The sequence below is a fragment of the Opisthocomus hoazin genome, chromosome 18 (genome assembly GCF_030867145.1).
Source record: "Opisthocomus hoazin isolate bOpiHoa1 chromosome 18, bOpiHoa1.hap1, whole genome shotgun sequence".
Taxonomy (NCBI): Eukaryota; Metazoa; Chordata; class Aves; order Opisthocomiformes; family Opisthocomidae; genus Opisthocomus; species Opisthocomus hoazin.
The window spans coordinates 5271852-5288878 of NC_134431.1; the positions used below are offsets into that span (position 1 = coordinate 5271852).

The 17027-nt window shown below is 59.0% G+C and overlaps 2 protein-coding genes across 4 annotated transcripts in view; one reads left to right on the top strand and one right to left on the bottom strand.

Annotated features, from left to right (window-relative positions):
* The first annotated feature begins 850 nt into the window (after positions 1–850).
* GSS (glutathione synthetase) lies at positions 851–12216 on the top strand. 2 transcript variants are annotated; one of them, XM_075438563.1, is made up of 13 exons: positions 851–903; positions 1262–1397; positions 2598–2743; positions 4096–4171; positions 4695–4834; positions 4991–5107; positions 5558–5638; positions 6843–6920; positions 8236–8302; positions 8947–9141; positions 9309–9390; positions 9724–9913; positions 10666–12216. In XM_075438563.1, exons 2-13 carry the CDS (start codon positions 1269–1271, stop codon positions 10787–10789), a joined length of 1425 nt encoding a protein of 474 aa, XP_075294678.1. In that variant the 5' UTR covers positions 851–903; positions 1262–1268; the 3' UTR covers positions 10790–12216. The 2 variants fall into 2 exon arrangements, 1 of the variants encoding a protein (XP_075294678.1); XR_012765787.1 differs by lacking the exon at positions 851–903 and having other exon boundaries at positions 1200–1397; positions 10666–10941; positions 11980–12216.
* Positions 12217–12988: 772 nt separating this feature from the next.
* ACSS2 (acyl-CoA synthetase short chain family member 2) overlaps positions 12989–17027 on the bottom strand; it is a 33404-nt gene continuing 29365 nt past the window's right edge. For both annotated transcript variants that reach the window (XM_075438561.1, XM_075438562.1), the window contains 3 exons: positions 15824–16000; positions 14975–15049; positions 12989–14760 (listed from right to left, as the gene is read on the bottom strand). In XM_075438561.1, coding sequence (XP_075294676.1) covers positions 14633–14760; positions 14975–15049; positions 15824–16000 — 380 coding nt within the window. In that variant the 3' untranslated portion in view covers positions 12989–14632. The remainder of the gene's footprint in view (positions 14761–14974; positions 15050–15823; positions 16001–17027) is intronic.

Sequence of the window (17027 nt, forward strand, 5' to 3'; positions counted from 1 at the left end):
TCCTCGTAGCCCTCTGCTGGACTCTCTCCAGTAGCTCCTCATCTTTCTTGAACTGGGGAGCCCAGCACTGGACACAGGACTCCAGATGGGGCCTCATAGGGCAGAGTAGAGGGGGAGGAGAACCTCCCTCGACCTGCTGGCCACACTCCTCCTAATGCACCCCAGGATCCCATTGGCCTTCTTGGCAGCCAGGGCACACTGCTGGCTCATGGTCAACCTGTCATCCACCAGGACACCCAGGTCCCTCTCCGCAGAGCTGCTCTCCAGCAGAGAGGTCGAAGCCCAGCACCCACCTCGCCTCCGCGACGGCTGGGACGGCGCGCGGCCCTCGCTTTGCAGCGGGAGCATCCCGAGCCGCGCCGTCGTCCCGCTGGACGCAAGGCGGGGAGCCCCGCTCCGCTCGGCGGACACGGCCCTTCCCCCCGGCTCCCACACCGCGACCGGGCTCCCCCGGAGCTGTGGGCATCCCGGCTGCGGGGGATGACGTCACTACTGCTGCTCGTGCCCTGAAGGGCCCCGGCCTCCCCCTCTGCGGGTCAGCGGCGGCGCCCCTGGGAGCAGAGCGCGGTTCTCACCCGCCGCAGACCCCGCTGCGGGCCGGTGCCCCAGCGCCCGCCGCCCCGGCCCGCGCTGCTGCCGCCCGCCTGACGTCACAGCGTGGCGTCACACCTCCTCGTGACGCTGTCCCCCGCGCCGGCGTGCCACGCCCCCTTGCTCCAGGCACGCATGCGCACTCCCAACCCCTCCCGCAGCTCCTCCCCCCGGTCAGCTGTACTGGCACGCGGTGCCACTGCCCGCCCGCGCTGATAGGTCGGCCGTGCTGCCAATCCGTGCAGGAGTGGGAGGTCTGCCCAATCGCCTGGCGGCGGGCGGGCCGTGCCGTGCGGGAGCGGCGGGGAGCAGGTATGGGCGGCGGGGGCTGCTCCGGGCCTGCGGGCTGCGGCTCGGGGTGGGGGCGGGCCGGGCCAGGGGCCGGGGCAGCTCCCCGCCGGGCGGGCCCGCTGCTGGGCCGGGCCCCGGCTGCCCCAGGGCGGGCCGGGCGGGGGGGCAGGGGTCGGCGCCCCGCAGAGCCGCGGGGGTCCCGCACGGGCCCTTCCTGAGGGGAGCCGCGGCCCGCGGTGCCGGCTCCTGAGGCAGGGCTCGACGCGGGGACCGGGCCGCGGGCGGGGCTGGGGTGGCGGAGGCGCCTCCCGCGGGGCCCCGAGCTGCAGGGGGACGGGCTGGGGGGGCCGTGTGGGTGACTGGCGGCCCGTCCCCGCAGCCCGGCCATGGCCGCGCCGTGGGAGGACGTCCTGCGCGACGAGGCGGCCATCGAGGAGGCGGCCTCGGTGGCCGTGGACGCGGCGCTGCTGGCGGGCGTGCTGCTGCGGACCGAGGGCGAGCCCAACGCCTCGGATGTGAGTACCGCGGGGAGCGAGCGGGGCCGGAGGAGCCGGCTGCCATCCCGGGCTCTGCTCAGGCCTGGTCGGCGAGCGGCGGGGCTGAGCTGGGGGGGCTGCAGGTCGCACCCCGTCCCGCTGGTGAGCGCGTCTCCCCCAGGGACAGCCCCGGGACGCGGTTCCCCCTTTCCAAGGGGAGGGATGGATCTGGAGAGGTTCGGGAAATGGCCGGGAGCCCGGCGTCTGGGTGGTGGTGGGAGCTCACCCCCCTCCCAGCCTCTCGGCAGCCGCATGATGCTTTGAGCTCTCGGAGGGGCCTCTTTTCGGGTGCTCCCAGCTACACGTCAGCCTTTGCTCCGTACCTGGGACAGGGCGATGGGGACGGGGCTGGCCAACACGTGGGGTTGCTTCTGGAGCTTCTCGGTAGCTGACAGGGGACTTGGCCTGTGGGAGGGGGATGCCGTGGGGGGTCTTGGAGGAAGACACTTCTTACAAGAGGGCTGGGACACCATCGGGGACAGGTCCCTGAGGAGCTTGGGACCACGCAGGTAGCTGCACTGGGAGCTGGCAGAGGTCTCCACCACGGGGGCTGCTCCGTGATGTCAACCCCATGGTCAGGTCAGGGCTCTGAGGGAAACTTGAGGGGTGAGAGGCAGAGGCTGCCCGGGAGGAGAGGCCAAACACATTGTCAGTGGCCCTTGGCTCATGTGAGAAATGAGGTGGAGCGAGAACTTCTCTCTGGTATAATTTTTTGGCTTTGAGGGTGGCCCCATGCCTGTGGGGTGAGCCGGCAGTCCAGAGTCATTGCTGGGATCAAAGGAAGTGACTCTGATGGCCAAACCCAGGACTGCCAAATTCACCTTTTCTCTGAAACTGGGAAGTTTTGAGGACAGCACTCTCCAGTTAAGGTGGAAACAGAGCGTCCTTCTGAGGGAAGCACTCAGCCCGGATGGAGCTGTGGAGCAGCGGCTCCTGCCTCTGCAGCACCCCACGGACAGCTCGCAAAGCAAAGCCCCCAGAAGTCAGGGGTCAGCAGGGACGAGGCCGTGTGTCTGTCCAGGGTGCACTGGGGAGGGCTGGGGGTGGCTTCAGCCTTCAGCCAAGCAGAGGGAGCACCTCTTTAGCCCCACTTAAACTGCGTAGTCCAGGGTGGGTTTCCAGCCCTGTAGACCCTTGTGTTGAGACCTGACTGCTCTGCTGCTGCTTTCTGGTTTGCAGGTGGTGAATTATGCTCCTTTCACGCTGCTCCCGTCTGCAGTGCCAAGTGCCCTGTTTGAACAAGCGTACGCTGTTCAGCAAGATTTCAATCTGCTGGTGGATGCTATCAGCCAAAACGAAGAATTCCTGGAGCATTCTCTGGCCAGGTGACTTTCTTGCATGTTGCGTTTTAATGAAATATTTTAAATATGAGACATTTAGCACCCTTCAGGGCATTCCTACCTTCCATCCACTCATGTCCTGCAAGCTGAGGCGGGCACTCCTATCCTCTGCAGAAATTGTCTCCTTTGCTGCATTATTTGCTCTAAGATTAATTTCCATCACATCTCTGTGTTTTTGGGTCTCCTTGGGCCTCCGAGGATGGGACATACAGCCAAGAGCTGACACCCTACAATGATCTTCAATTTTCCCAGTGTTTCGAGCTTGTGAATTCTTAACTTGTGAGCTTGTTGGCCCCTGTGTCTTAAATTCAAATTGCTGGAGACTTCTTTGAGTCCTGTATTTTGCAGTCTTGTTTTGGTCTCGTTTTGCATCTGCCTGTGGTTATCCAGTAACCACCAGCTCTGCCCGCAGTTATCAGTTCCCTGCCGGGGAGGTGACCCGCAAGCTGTGGGTGCTGGAGGTCAGTTCTGGCTCACGAGCTCTGCTGGATTTGTCTGTGGCTGTTTCCCTGCGCTGGAGCGACCAGCCCAGACTGGTCAGGCTGATGCTTCCACAAAACCCATTTCCCTTCCTGCTGTTCTGTGCTGCCTGTCTGCACCGGTACGGATGGCTCTCCAGCAGCGGGACAGAGCAAAGGACACTGGTTTCCAGCATTGTGCTTGTTTTGCTAAAGCCTGACCCTGCAGAGCTGTTGCAGTGCTTGTGCCTGTTCCAGAGCTGGCTGCAACCAGAGCTTGTAGGGGCATGTTTGTACCTGTGGTTAGGGAACGCAGCGCCTGGGGCTTGCGTGCACTCAGGTGCCGACTCCTGCGCAGTGTCTCGGGGCAGCTCCTTGGAGGTGCTGTGCACAACTGGCTCGGGGATTTGGGACCCTGAAGAAACGCCAGACGTTCTCTATCAGGGCCACTGAAGCGCTTGGCAGCACAGTGCCTGGGGTCTGGAGCCCAGTGGGACAGGGATTTGATCAAGCTCGTGGAGCTTCTTCTGTGAACGTGTGCAGGCAGAGAGACTGCTGATTTCTTTCCTGTGTCTGCAGAATCCTGCTGCGTTTCTTTGCGTTTTCTTGTCCCATCTCTCTGCCCTGCAAATGAAAGTCACCTCTGCACAGCGATGCTTTTCGCAGAGTGGCTGTGCTGGGCAAACTGGATTTGCGTTATGCACTGTGGCCCTGGATGAAGAGTGCGTTCAGGGTGAGGTGTTTAACAGTGCTGTAGGACTTGATCTAGCCACAGCCCCGCCTTTTGTGCTGGTAAGGTTTTTTTTCTGGAGAAGAGTCAGTTTTCTTGTTCCTCTGTGACCGTGTAGGGGGGCTGATCTCGTCTTTCTTTCTCTCTAGCACCATCAAGGTAGATGACTTCACAGCTCAACTCTTCAGAATCCACATGCAAGTTCTGGAGGAAGGCTTGGCTCAGGTACCTTGGCAGGAGACCCGCCTTTGCGTTGCGGTGGGATTGCCTGGTCTCTGTCTGCGAGCTTGCTGCTGTGCGCTTTGGACTGCCCCGTCGTCAGGCTGGTCGCTGCCTGCGCTACGGTGTCGTGGTTGCAGCCTGTGAGCTCAGGACCTTGCCCTGATAGACAGTCGTGCCCTTTGGTCAGCACTGCTGGAAGCAGTCAGGCCTTGACTGGAGGATTTAATATTGCTTATCTTTGTCCTCTGGGAGCCTCGGGAGAGTGCAAGGACGTGTGCTGTGTCGGGACCTGCGCCGGACAGGCTGTCACTGCAGCAGCTCCTTTACTCTCACGAGCGTTGTTAACTGCTCTGGAGTACTGAGAGTGGCTGTGAGCTCTGCGCGAGGGCCAGAGCACCCTCGGGCACGTCTTGCAGTCAAAATGAAGGTGACTGGATCTGCCCCAGGAGGATACTGAAGCGAGGTCATCGGAGGGATTTGCAGTAAAGGCAACAGGAGAACCCACTTCACCTCCCCTCTGTTTCAGTCTGTGTTTTTAGGCATAAACCGCTCTGATTACATGTTTGACTGTGGGGTGGACGGGACACCGGCTCTGAAGCAGATAGAAATAAACACCATTGCTGCCAGCTTTGGAGGCCTCACCTCGCGCACTGCGGCTGTCCACGGGTAAGGGAGCGTCTCTGGCCTGTGCTGCCAGGCGCTGCAGCAGCTGCGCCGCGTGCCCTGCTGCGCTCCGTGTCTTTGCCTGCTCTCCAGACTCCTGCTCGCTAGGCCTGGTCGGGGGCTGTCAGGGCACTGACTGCTTTGTTTTGTGTTTCCCAGGCGGGTGTTGAAAGTGCTGGGGAAGTCTGAGGAGGCTTCGCGCCTGCTGCCCAACAACCCATCAAAGGGGCTTGCCTTGGGGATCGCGAAAGCCTGGGAGCTCTACGGTTCACAAAGGTGAGGAGAGAGGAGATGCTGGAGGCTGGGTTATCTTGTCTCCCCTGGGGCTGCACGTGTCTGGTTTTGAAACTGTGCTTTCTGAGATGCGTGTGTGCTGGACAAGCTGTTCTCGAAAAGCCTGTGGCACCCCGGGAAGAGCAACGCCGTTGTCTTCACACACCGGGCTGCTGTGTCGCGAAGGCAGAGAGGGACCCTGGAGGAGTTGTGTGGTTCAGTAACCCTGCACAGAGCTCGCTTTTCCTCCTGCCCTTGGGCTTGTGCCCCGCACTGGTTTCGTAATTGTGCAGGATCAGTACTGCTCTCCGTCTGCATGCTGGCTCCTGGAAGCACTGGAGAAAATGAGCAGGAGCAGTGCAGGGAGCCTGAGTCACAGGGATCAAAAGTTGGTGATCCTGGGTGCACGGGGCCTGTCTCTGGGTTTAATGATGTCCTCGGTTTCTCTTCCAGTGCTGTGGTGATGTTCCTGGTGGAGGAAGTCCAGAGGAACATTTTTGATCAGCGATGTGTAGAGAACGAGCTGTGGAACAGGTAAAGGTTGAATTTTCGTGGGACGAGAAAGGAAGGCGATGGTACAGTTTTGGGGAAGGGAAGCGGAGCGATCTGCTGCCAGGTCATGGTGTTTCGCTCGAGGCAGCCAGTGGCACGTCTCCAGGCCCTGCAGCAGGCACGGCGTGGCAGCAGGAGCGTAGGAGCGGGCCAGGGGGAGATGGAGGTTGCAGAATCTGTTTGCTTTTTACTTTGTCACCTACTTGAGGGTAAATTCAAAACAGTTTATGGCTTCTGGAACTGTGAGAGGGCATGTCTAGGTATGTAACAGGGCAGCCTTTATCCTGGGCTTACCTCTGTGGTCTGTTACGCAGCTCTTCCGCGTTCCTTCGGTGGCCTGCTGTCAGCACCCACCTTCGTCTTCTCACCAGCCTCCCAAAGCCTCTCACCTGCTCTTTGCTGGAAATACCAGCAGCCGTCAGAGCCTCTGGTCTCCAGGGCAGATTCCTTGCTGATTTTGTACCTGTGTAGTCCTCAGAGCTGCACCAGTGGTGACTTTGCTGTGGTCCGAGCCGCTTAGATGAGACTATAAGGAGCAGAGCGGGGTTAATATGGGTCCTGCTTGCTTTCTGACTTGGGATTGGGCATGGGGTATTTCATAAAAGCTTAATTAACGAAGCTTCAAACCCATTGTGAAAGATCTGGGCAAAGTAAGCGACGTGGCAGTGGAGAAGGAGGTGTTTTGGTAAGGTCTAGCCCTGAGCCTGTGCTGGCACAGCGGGAGGTTTGTCGCGCTGTGTCGGGATCAGCGCGTCCGCACTGCCGCGGTGTGGAGGACAGGCTGCAAAGCGTGGAGGAGGTAAGACGTGCAGGAAGCCACTCATCAGTCTGCAACTCTTGGCTTTGAAGCCAGCAGTGAGTGAATCCGTCATGTAGGGATAAAAAAGCAAAATACTGACTTCTCTTAGAAGCACGTTAGGAGGCGAAAGGTGGGTGTGGAGAAATCCAGGGTGTTTGGGCACGTGTTCTGCTTCCTACAGTATTTGGGCTGGAAACGTAGAATGGGTGCTAAAAACGGGGGCTGTTTTGGCCTGTAGGATTCCTCTGGCTGCAGAGTACAAAACCCGAGGTTATTTGTGAAGGAGCCTACAGCTCCTCCGTGCTGGAGCTACCGGTTCCACCTGTGTGATTCCTAACTCGAGCAACTGTGCCCAGCCTGGTGACTCTCCCACTCCTCTCTTACCAGGAACATTCGGGTCATCAGGAAGCGATTCAGAGATGTGTTTGAAAAGGGGTCTCTGGACGATGCCAAGAGGCTGTATATGTGAGTATGAGCCAAGGTGCGCGTTCCTGGCTGTGTGTTGGGTGCACAGCGCTGTAAACGGGAATTTTCAACCAAAGCTGGTGGTATGTTTTGAGTGTAAATAGTGACTTTCTGAGAAAGCAGTTCTCTTCTGTGCTCCAGGCTGCTGCTTCCCCTTAGAGCTGAAATGATTTTATTTTCACAGTGGTGAGATTTTGCATATGTGCATCAGTCCCTTGCAGCTGGAAACATAATTTCCCTCCTTCAGGCCGCAGCCTTCAGAGCTCTGCGGGATTGTTACTTCCTCCACGTACATCTGCTACGAGAAGTCCTGGCGACTTCAGAGGCTTCCACAAAGACATTCCCTGTTGACTGTTCACGTGGTGCTCTGCCAGCGGGGCTGGGCCGGGCTGGTAGTGCTAGAGGGGGAAGCAGTCCATGTCCTCGTGCTGTCTGTTGGTTCCGGATGCACTCAGCATCTCGCCCGCTCCCTGTAGGGGTCGCAGACTCCTGGTGCTGGCAGCTGGTCCCAAGTGTGACATTTGTCCTATTTCCAGGGTAATGTGCATGGAGCTGTACAAGCCTAAAGGAAGATACGGTTCCATGCCAATGTTTTCTCTATAGTTAGGCTGATTTTTAATTTTTTTTCCATGGTTTGACCTTTGGTGCCTCTGCTGTGCTTAATTAACGAATACATTTGTCATCGCCAGACAGTAAAGGGGAAAGTGTATCCTCTGTACTTCCTCTGGAGCATCCCCTCCTTGTACTGGTGAATGCCTTTACGATTACACTGCCAGCAGTTTCTGTGCTGCTCTCCCCGACCACGGCACAATTTGTGTGCCCAAAGCTCGGGTGTGTGGTGCTATGGGTACGCTGACGGCCCTGCCCTGGCAGGATGTTTTGGTGCCTGGGCAGGTTGCTGAGTTGATGTCCTGCCTTGAGTTGCCACCAGAGAAGGACCCTGTTCCCTCCCGGCTTCAGGAGTCTCCCAGGCCTGGCTCCCGGTGGCAAAAACTATTAAAAAAATGGATTCTTACCTCCCTGCTGGGCTGGGTGCCTGAAGTATTGAGACTTTGGTTAGTCAGGGCTGAGGCCAGGTGTTGGCTGCCTGTGTCTCGGGACAGGGCAAGCCAGCTGGGGCTCGGCGGAGCTGAAAGCCAGGGCTTTCAGCTTTCTCTGGCAGGGCCAGCCAGGAGCAGAACAGCCCAGGAGGCCAAGGAGAAGGGGCAGTTGCTGTGAAGCATTGCCTGCCTGACTCCATTGCAGCCCCCTTGGTGCTGGGGGGGTCGGGCAGGGGCTGGCCTGGGGCTGTGAACGCTTCTGGTGTCTTTTCCAGGGACGGGCAGGAGGTAGCAGTGGTGTACTACAGAGAGGGCTACGTGCCAAAGAACTACGACCAGCAGGTCAGTGCCGAGTGCTTTGCTTCGGGAAGCCACCCACCCTGTGGCCTTGCCCAGCGGGTTTGAAACGCCCTGTGATCCCAGGGGCATCTGTCCTGCCCTGGGTGGGGTTAGTCCTGTCCAGCGTGGCTGATGGCCTTGGGAAGCTGTGACACCGCAGCGCGTGCGGGTGTCCGTGGGCTCACACAGTAAGAAGATGAGCGGCTCGCTTCTCCAGCAACCGCTCACGTGGTGACCTCTTACTGCAGCACTGAATTGCTTCTGCAAGTGGGGGTTAACACAGGAATGAGCACCTGCTGAAAGGGTTCAGGCTTGTTCTACAGATCGCTTTCTGTCCTCTACTAGGACTGTTAGGCTGCAGGTGGTAATAGCACGATCGGATCTTGCTGTTGTCTGGAGGTGGCAGCACTGGGCAAGCTGGGGAGGAGGCGCAGGCAAAGGCTGCGCACTGAGCCGGCTGTGCTGTTTGCAGAGGTGGTGGGAAATCCGTGTGTGCATGTCTGCTTGTCTCCGGAGTGCTGTTCCCACCCCATCCCTGCTGGGGAGGGAGGGAGGGAGGGAGGAGGCAAATCATGTGTCAGTAACTGAACAGAATGTGTGTGTGTCGTTTCCCTGCTGACGGGATGGTTGCTCTCTTTCTGTCTCAGAACTGGGAGGCGCGGTTGTTGCTGGAGAGATCAAGGGCAGTGAAGTGCCCTGACATCGCCACCCAACTGGCAGGCACCAAGAAGGTCCAGCAGGAGCTGAGCCGGCCCGGGATGCTGGAGAGATTGCTGCCCGGCCGCGCCGAGGCTGTCGCTCGAATAAGAGCAACGTTTGCCGGACTCTATTCCCTGGACATGGTGAGCGTGAGCGGGGCTGGAGCAGGAGTGAGCGTGCAGATGTGTGCTTGGCCTGCGTGATGTTTCGCTTTGGTTAACAAGATGAGAGAGCTTTGTTGTGGTCCCTGGGGGAGCCGGTTGATCCTGCTCCTCCCTGATGCTTTGCTGCTGCCATCCTTTCCTGCCAGGGCGAAGAGGGCGACAAGATAGCGGCTACGGCCATCGCTGACCCCGACCGGTTTGTGCTGAAGCCGCAGCGAGAAGGTGGAGGTATGAGCTGGAGCAGGTCCATGCGGGTTTCTGTTGTGGTTCGTGCTGTATCTGGGAGAGGGAGCAGCTCTGTGATGGCTCCTGGTCCTATGCTGAGGGATAGAAGGTGGAGTGGGGTGGCTTGTAGCTCCTTGCAGCCATGGGACTAGTCACAGCCATAGGGTAGAGCTGCTCCTGGAGGAGTTCCCTAGGCCCCAGAGCTGGGGCGTGGGGAGCCCAGGCAGCGTGTGAGGAGGCAAAGGCTGGGTCTGTGCGGGCTGCCGGGGCTGCACAGCTGGGGCCAACGGCTACTGCTGTGCTGTGAAGTGTTTGACTTGCTGGATTTGTTGTCAGGGAACAACCTCTACGGTGAAGAGCTCAGACAGGTTCTGGAGAAGATCAGAGACAGCCCTGAGAGAACCTCCTACATCTTGATGGATAAGATCAAACCACAGCCAGCAATTAATTACTTGCTGAGGGCTCACAGTCCCCTACAAGTGTCTGAGTGCATCTCAGAGCTCGGTATTTTTGGTGTCTACGTCAGGTGAGAAACGTGTCTGCGTTACTGGGTGGTTACCGGCACACGGGGTGGGAGCGTTTCCCCCTCTGCGCTTCTGAGACGGCAGCAGGGCAGACGTCTCTGGGGAGGGGGAGGTACAGGGACAACGTGACCGTTCGGTCTCTGCCCCTGCCAGCAGCTCTCTCAGCGCTCTGCTCAGACACTGAACTGCTGCTGTGTACCTGCTGCCAAACGAGATGTCGAAAAACCACAGAGCTGCTGCTGGCGGTTCCTGGAGCCAACGGCCACGTGGAACCGGCGTGTCTCATCCCTGACTTCTGGGAGCTCTTCTCAGCATCTGCATGCAGCCACGTGCTTTTCTGAAGCCCTGGCGATCTCAGAAATACCTGAAGGCTTAATGTGGTCATGTTCAATCCTAAACAGCTGCTGATTTTGTGTAAAACCCTTATAGGCCCATAGAAATGTTTCCCTAGCTTAGAAATTAGAGCCCTTCTTGCACAGTTTTAGAAACAAAAGTATGCTGGCAGCGTTCAAACCTGACGCTGCCTGTGTGCAGAGCAGTCAAACTGAAACGGCCCAGCTGAGCAAGGGCGCTGGCGGGCACAGAACGGGCGCAGCTCTGCTGTCTGCAGCCACCTCCACGGTCACCCTGGGGCTGCTACGCGCCAGCTGCCTGCCCTGCGCTGGGGCCGGGAAGGTGGAGCAGAGCGTCCCAGCTGGTGGATGTGCCGTGAGCTTTCTGCTTGGCAAGCGCTCAGGTGCCCTTTTCTTCGCAGGCAGGGCCAGGAGATGGTGATGAACACGGCTGCCGGCCACCTCCTGCGGACGAAGGCCATCGAGCACGCGGACGGCGGGGTCGCGGCTGGCGTGGCCGTGCTCGACACCCCTTACCTGGTGTGAGCGGCGACGCCCCATCCCGCCCGCCTCCCTCTGCTGCCGGAGAGCTCGTCTGCCGGGGGGGTGTTCTCCTTGGGGACTGTGAGGAGGGACGGCGTGGACACAACTGCTCAAAGGTCCTGCGTGCCGGCCCCAGCTTCTCTGCAGTTCCTCCTGTGAGAAGAAGGGATCCCCCTGCACGTCCCAGCTGTGACCTCCCGGGACTGCGTGGGTCGGGGTGTTCCCTTGGGGTCTAGCCTGGGGGCAGGGGTATGCATGGCAAAGCTGAAGGGGGAATGAGCTGTTCCCAGTTCCGTGCATCTTGATGCCGCATTGTTTCTGGAGACACACACAAACCCAAAGCCTGGGCAAGGGGAGGAGAAAGGGGGATGTACAAGTACCAGCCTTCAGCTGCGGTGTTTGGGACCCAGTGCTGGTGCTTTCCTGCTTAAATGGCTCCCCATGGCCCCTCCAGCCCTTGCCTCGGTGCTGCTGCTGCCCTGGTTTCTACTTTCCCTGTGCCCTGGGGTAATTCACCCTTTTGCTTGGCCCAGCTCCTGTCTCGGGGGACTGCGCTGCACAAGGCAGGGCCTGCCCTCCCCCAGGAAAGGCTGCATCCGCTCCCACCGCCTCCTGCAGCTGTGCCCAGCGCGTCCCGCGGGTTGGCACAAGAATCCCTTGCCGATGGTGGCAGCTCCCCGCGTGGTGCTGGAGCCTGGTGTCACAGCCGGTGTGCTGACAAACCCAGATCCCAAGCGCTTCTGTTGGTGCATCTGGCCGCAAGTTGTGCACTGACCATCTCCTGCTGCTCGTACAGCCCCAGAGCAGTGTCGGGGAGCCCCAGCCTCGGTACTGGTCCTGCTGGGATGCGGGGTGGGCTGAGACTGGGAGCTGTGGGGCAAGGAAGCAAAGAAATGGCAGGGGAGGCTGAGCAGGTGCAGCCCCAGCTGCCAGGGGCTTCCCTGTGGGCCCAGCACGGGCCGATGACGAGATGGGTCTCCTGTGAGGTTTTTCGAGTCGCTGGGGACAGCGCAGTGGTGGAGGGACAGAGAGGAGTGCAGCCTCTCCACCCCCGTGATGGGCTTTTGTGCCTTCCTCCAGTCCCTCTTCCTCCTCAGCTGAGCAGTTCAAGGCAAAAGGCCGAAGGTGCACCTTTGTGGCAGGGCCCTGGGAAAGCACCCCGGCAGCCTCAGCTCCACTGGTTTTTCTTTTAGTGACACCAGAGAGCGGCAGCGTGAAAACCCATCGTTCTGAAGAGCGACCGTGGCGACTGGCGGTGCCTGCACGCGGCCGGGCGCGTCGCTGCTGTGGCTGGGCGGCGGCGCTGGGTGCTTCAGTCCTCAGTCTTTCACCTCAGAAATGGTTCAGTCGTGTGACTGACTGCGCTTGCGGGGTGGTGGCTGTGTTGGGGGGGTGATTACCCCCAGCCAGAGATTAAAGTGTGTGCTCAGTCCGAACGCTGTTCTGGTGCCGGTTTTGTCTGAGACGGGATGCGAAGGGGCGGCGTTTGCCTGCTCCCTGCCCAGGCCCGGCTTCTGGCCCTTCCGTGCACCTGCACAGCGGGGACGGCTGAAGCCAGCCCAGCGGTTTCCGCTCTGGTTGCTGTTACCGTGTTGGGAAAGCTGTCCCTGCCCTCGGCTCCACGGCGCTGGCCCAGCAGGGGCTGGAGAGCTGCTGGTGTGAGGGTGCCAGGTCAGACGGCCTCGGGGAGGAAGCACCCTCAGCACAGAGCTGCGGCTGCGCTTTGCTGGGCTGCGCTGGTGGCAGCTGCTGGCGAGGCCTGAGCCAAGGGTGACAGGGTGACACTGGGGATGCAGGCTGGAGGCGGAGGCTGGTGGCATCCATCCCTGTCCCTGGGCAAGGACCAGGCCTGGCAGTGAGGCAGCCACCAACAGCCACAGCACTCTTGGCTCCTGGCAGCGGGTGCTTGACTCTCCCTGGAGTTGGTCCTGTGGGTGGGGGTTTGAGGACTCTTTCCATGAGCCCGAGTAGACCAATGGCAGCTGGAGACCCGGCTGAAACTGAGGCAGAGGCTGTGGACATGGAATGGGGACTTCTGCCCTTGCCCCAGTGCAGGGCACCAGCACAGACTGAGGCAGAGCCTGGAACTCCCTGTCCATGAAAAAGCACCACAGGGGGGGTGATGACCTCCTCCCATCCAAGCCCCTCAATCAGCGCCCAGCAGACAAGTACCTACAACCCATGCACGCACTTGAAGCCTGCTTCCATTTTGTTTCCTTAAATTTTATTCCATTTTGCATAAAATTCTAGCTGTTTCCAGCCAAAATTACATAGCTGATGAAGAGTAACAGAGGAGGAGAGGTGACATTGGAACTCATCACAGAGGTGGCACGATCCAGTGGTACAGAGCTGGGAGGCACATGGACACTGGCATGCAGCGAGGTTACAGATCGCAGATGAGTGCCATGGCAGCGCAAGCAGCAGCTGAGAAGTGAGACTTGGACTTGGCCAACAGCCCACCCGAGCCCCCACAGCACTTGCCCTGAGCAGCCACCAGCCTCAAAGACCACTGCCTCATCCACAAGTTGGCCCGATTTGTAGGTAAAGCCCGGACCCCGGTGCTCACCAAAGCAGCTGTTGCACCAAGTTTTACGCCCCTTTCTCCTTTGGTTTAAGTGCAGAACCAAAGGGCTCACAGGCAGTGTTCAGCCAGACACTATGAAGGAGGTATCTGGCCCAGCTCAGCCCAGGGCTGGAGTTCAGTGTCATTCATTCGATAAAGAATGGCTTTGGCAGTACCCTTGTGAGGTTCAGGCTCTGGGGCTAGAGGTTTGGGGTTTGTTTTTTCCTCTCACCATCATAAAGCAATGTCAGGCTTAAGGAAAAAAAACCCTAACATCTTCCACTGTGTTTTTTTCCTGATGAGAAAACATCATCTAGGACTAATGCAGCCCTGCCTGCCTCGGCTTCTCTGCTGCAGCAGTGGTGGTGTGCTGGAACCCAGCGCCTGGGTTGCTGCTGGGGCCTCTGCCTGGCTTTGTTTCCCTGCAGCACCCACGGCTACCCCAGGGCGCAGGAGGGACCTCTCCAGCGGCACAGCCTCGGCCAGCATTAACCAGCACAGGTGGCAGCACAGCAGAACAAGACCTTTCCTCCTAGATCACGCGTGGCTCTGTCTTGCCCATGGCCAGCAAAGGACCCTGGACTGGGAGAAACGCAGCGAGTGGCACCAAGCAGTCCGGACGCAGCACGCTGTGGTACCAAATTGCTCTAAAAAAATCTGTCCGAAGCACAGCGCTCCCGTGAGCCCTGCCCCGCTCCCTTTCAGGCCAGGGGACCTCTGCTAGCAACAGGCTCAGACAGTGGATGCAAGACGACAGCGCAGCTGCGCAGTTCTGATGCGAGAGTGTTTTCCCTTCGCCCGCAGCCTGCGACACTCCAAGTGGAAAAGGAAGCGCAGCTGGCGCCTGGGCAGTGGCACATGAACCTCCCTTGCCTGCCTGCGTTGAGTAACTCCAGCACCACTTCCCCCTCCAGCCCCCCAAAGTTCCTTCCCACTGTGCACAAGGTGCCACATAAATTACACAGAAGTTAATTAACACCCCCCATCCCCAAAATAAAATTAAAAATCAAGAACGAGGTGCTGAAAAGGGAGGACGAGCCCCTCTGTGCACAAGGCTGAACCTCAGCTGCACGATACCCATCTGGAACACGAGGCACGTGCTCCCCCGAGGCACGGCACGCTAGCGAGACACAGCCCTTCCAGAGCCAGCCTTGCCCTCGCTCCAACATTCAATTCAACGGGGGAAGGTTTCCTTCCCGGGGCAGACAGCCGTCAGTCAAGGGACCTGCTCATCAGGTAACTGCTGCTGCTACAGTTCTGCTCGGCAGGGACAGCTCCTGCTGCTACTGTCTAGTGTCACATCTGCTGTTGAAAAGATGTTTTATGACGCCCGGGTTTGCCAAGGTGGAGATGTCCCCCAGATCTTGGTCATTTTTGGCAATCTTCCTTAATATCCGTCTGGTAATCTTTCCTGTAACGACAGCCATGAAAGGAAAGCAGGAGTCAGGATCTCTTCAGCGTCCTCAGCAGGACTGGGGAGTGCCCAGACCTGTGGCACCCTGCTTGCCCTGATGCTGCTCCCCCCTGAATTTGAGTGACCCTGGACAAGCAATTTAGGGCCCATTTCTTTCCACTGGCAGCAACTACCCCGTCCTCCCCAGCACTGTCACTGGGCCCCCCCTTACCTGAGCGGGTTTTGGGCAGGCTTGGGGCATACTGGATGTAATCAGGTGTCGCTATCGGTCCAATTTTTTCTCTGACTGTAAAAAAAAGAAAAGATTTTCACTGTAGGTACTAGGAGATACCCCACACATCCTCTTCAGGCAGGAGGACCAAGTTTAGACAGGCGGAGCCCAGCTCCTGGGGAACCTGGCAGGGCAGTGCTCTGCTGCTGCACCCACCCGAGCCTCGGGGCTGTGGGAGGGGGCAGCGAGGCCTGCCATGCCAAGGGGGCTGGGAGCACGTCTTCCCAACGGCAAGAGCGCTCATCGTCTCATTCTCTCAACCTTCAAGAGACCTCTAACAGCTACACCAACCACTATTCCTGTTTTGGTAGAGCAAGGACTGGTTCACTGTTGGGTTCCTACAGAGAAGAAACTGCCATGGGTCTGTATCATGTATTAAATGCTGCAGTCTGTCACAGCAATGAAACAGCTCCCTTGAGACCGAGCACAAACGCCCAGAGCAACCGAAGGCTCCTTGCAGCAGGTCAAAATCTGGCAGGGAGAGCCATGCCCACACAGGAGGGCACTGCCACAAACCAAAGCTTGCTGGGTTCTCCAGTCCTTCTCGCAGCTGCCAACTCCCAGAGGTAGAGGTGGCATCACATGAGCAGCCAAAGGCCAAGAGAACTAATTTTAGTCTTCGCCAGCCACGCCTTCTGATCAGAGGGGGCACCTTGTCCCAGTTGTCCACGCTGCATTCCCCAAACTCCACCCTCGTTCAAGCACCCAGGCCCTTAACCCCTCCGTCACCTGCCCAGCACTGTCCTCCCTCTCTGCCACGTAACCTCCCAAATATTTGGCTGTTGCTACCTTGTTTTTTCAGCTCATCCGTCAGGTTCTTGGTGCACTCGTGGCCATCTTTCACGGTCACAAAGCAGTAGAGGCACTCGCCTTTCACAGGGTGCGGGTGGCTGACCACCGCGGCCTCCGAGATGGCAGCGTGCTCAAGCAAGGCTGACTCCACCTCTGCGGTGCTCAGCAGGTGGCCTGGAAGCAAGGAGAAGCCGTGCTTTACAGACCAGCCCGGGGCTGGGCGCCCGCAGCCTCCCAGCAGTTGGGAGGAAGAGGTCTGCAGGCGTGAAAGGCCCTAAACCACAGGTTTGAGAGCATCGATTTCATTTGCTTGAGAACAGACAGCAGCTGGAGAGAGAAGCCCGTTTCAGCAGCGCGGGGGCTGGGCCCAGCATCGCTCACCTGCAGAGTGAGGCCACCTCCCCTGGCTGCTCTCCCTCCCACCTTTAGGCTTCTTTCTTTAACAGAGCATGAACTGTTCACAGCCATGGGATTTAATGAAGCACAGGCTGAGCAGGAGCTGGACTTGGCAAGAGGAGACCTGCCCACAGGGTCAGCTGGAAGGGGCAGAGGAGGAAGAGGCTGGACCCGCAGAGCCCAGGAGCTGGCCCGGCCATGCACTGCTCCAGCTCATGGCCGTGGGGAGATGAAACGATGCTCCACGTCTCGGGGCAGGCGCACACCACGCTCCTGTACCCGCGCTCTGACACGCCACCTCGGGACTGCTGTCACAGATAACCACGGGAAGGTGGTCAGCTCCCAGAACGGTCAGCTGGTGGAGGATCAAGCACTGCTGGGCAACGAAAGGATCTAGTCTGACCCAGAGGCAAGCAGAGCAGCATCTCACAGCCAGCACTAGGTACCTGTAGGCTACAGCCTCCAGGAAAGGAGGCAGGGAGCTATTCAATGTAGTAAGAAAGAAGCCGAGAAGGAGCCGAGTCTCAAAGACTCAGTAGAGCAAGGTGGGAGAATCTTCACCTCTGTAGACACCGCTCTGAACAGCCCCATCCAGCTTCGAGGGCAGCCCCACATGGAACAGCAGCTTGGATTAGGGACCACATGGTCCCACCCAACTGCTGCGATTCCCTGTGGCCCTAAACCCCTCAGCACAGAGGCACCTTGGCTGGTTAAGGACCTCCTCCAAGAGGTTGCAGAAGCCTCCTTCCCTCCAGTACCTCATCTCCAGAGGAATCGACGCAGGAAGTCACCAAGTGACAGACTG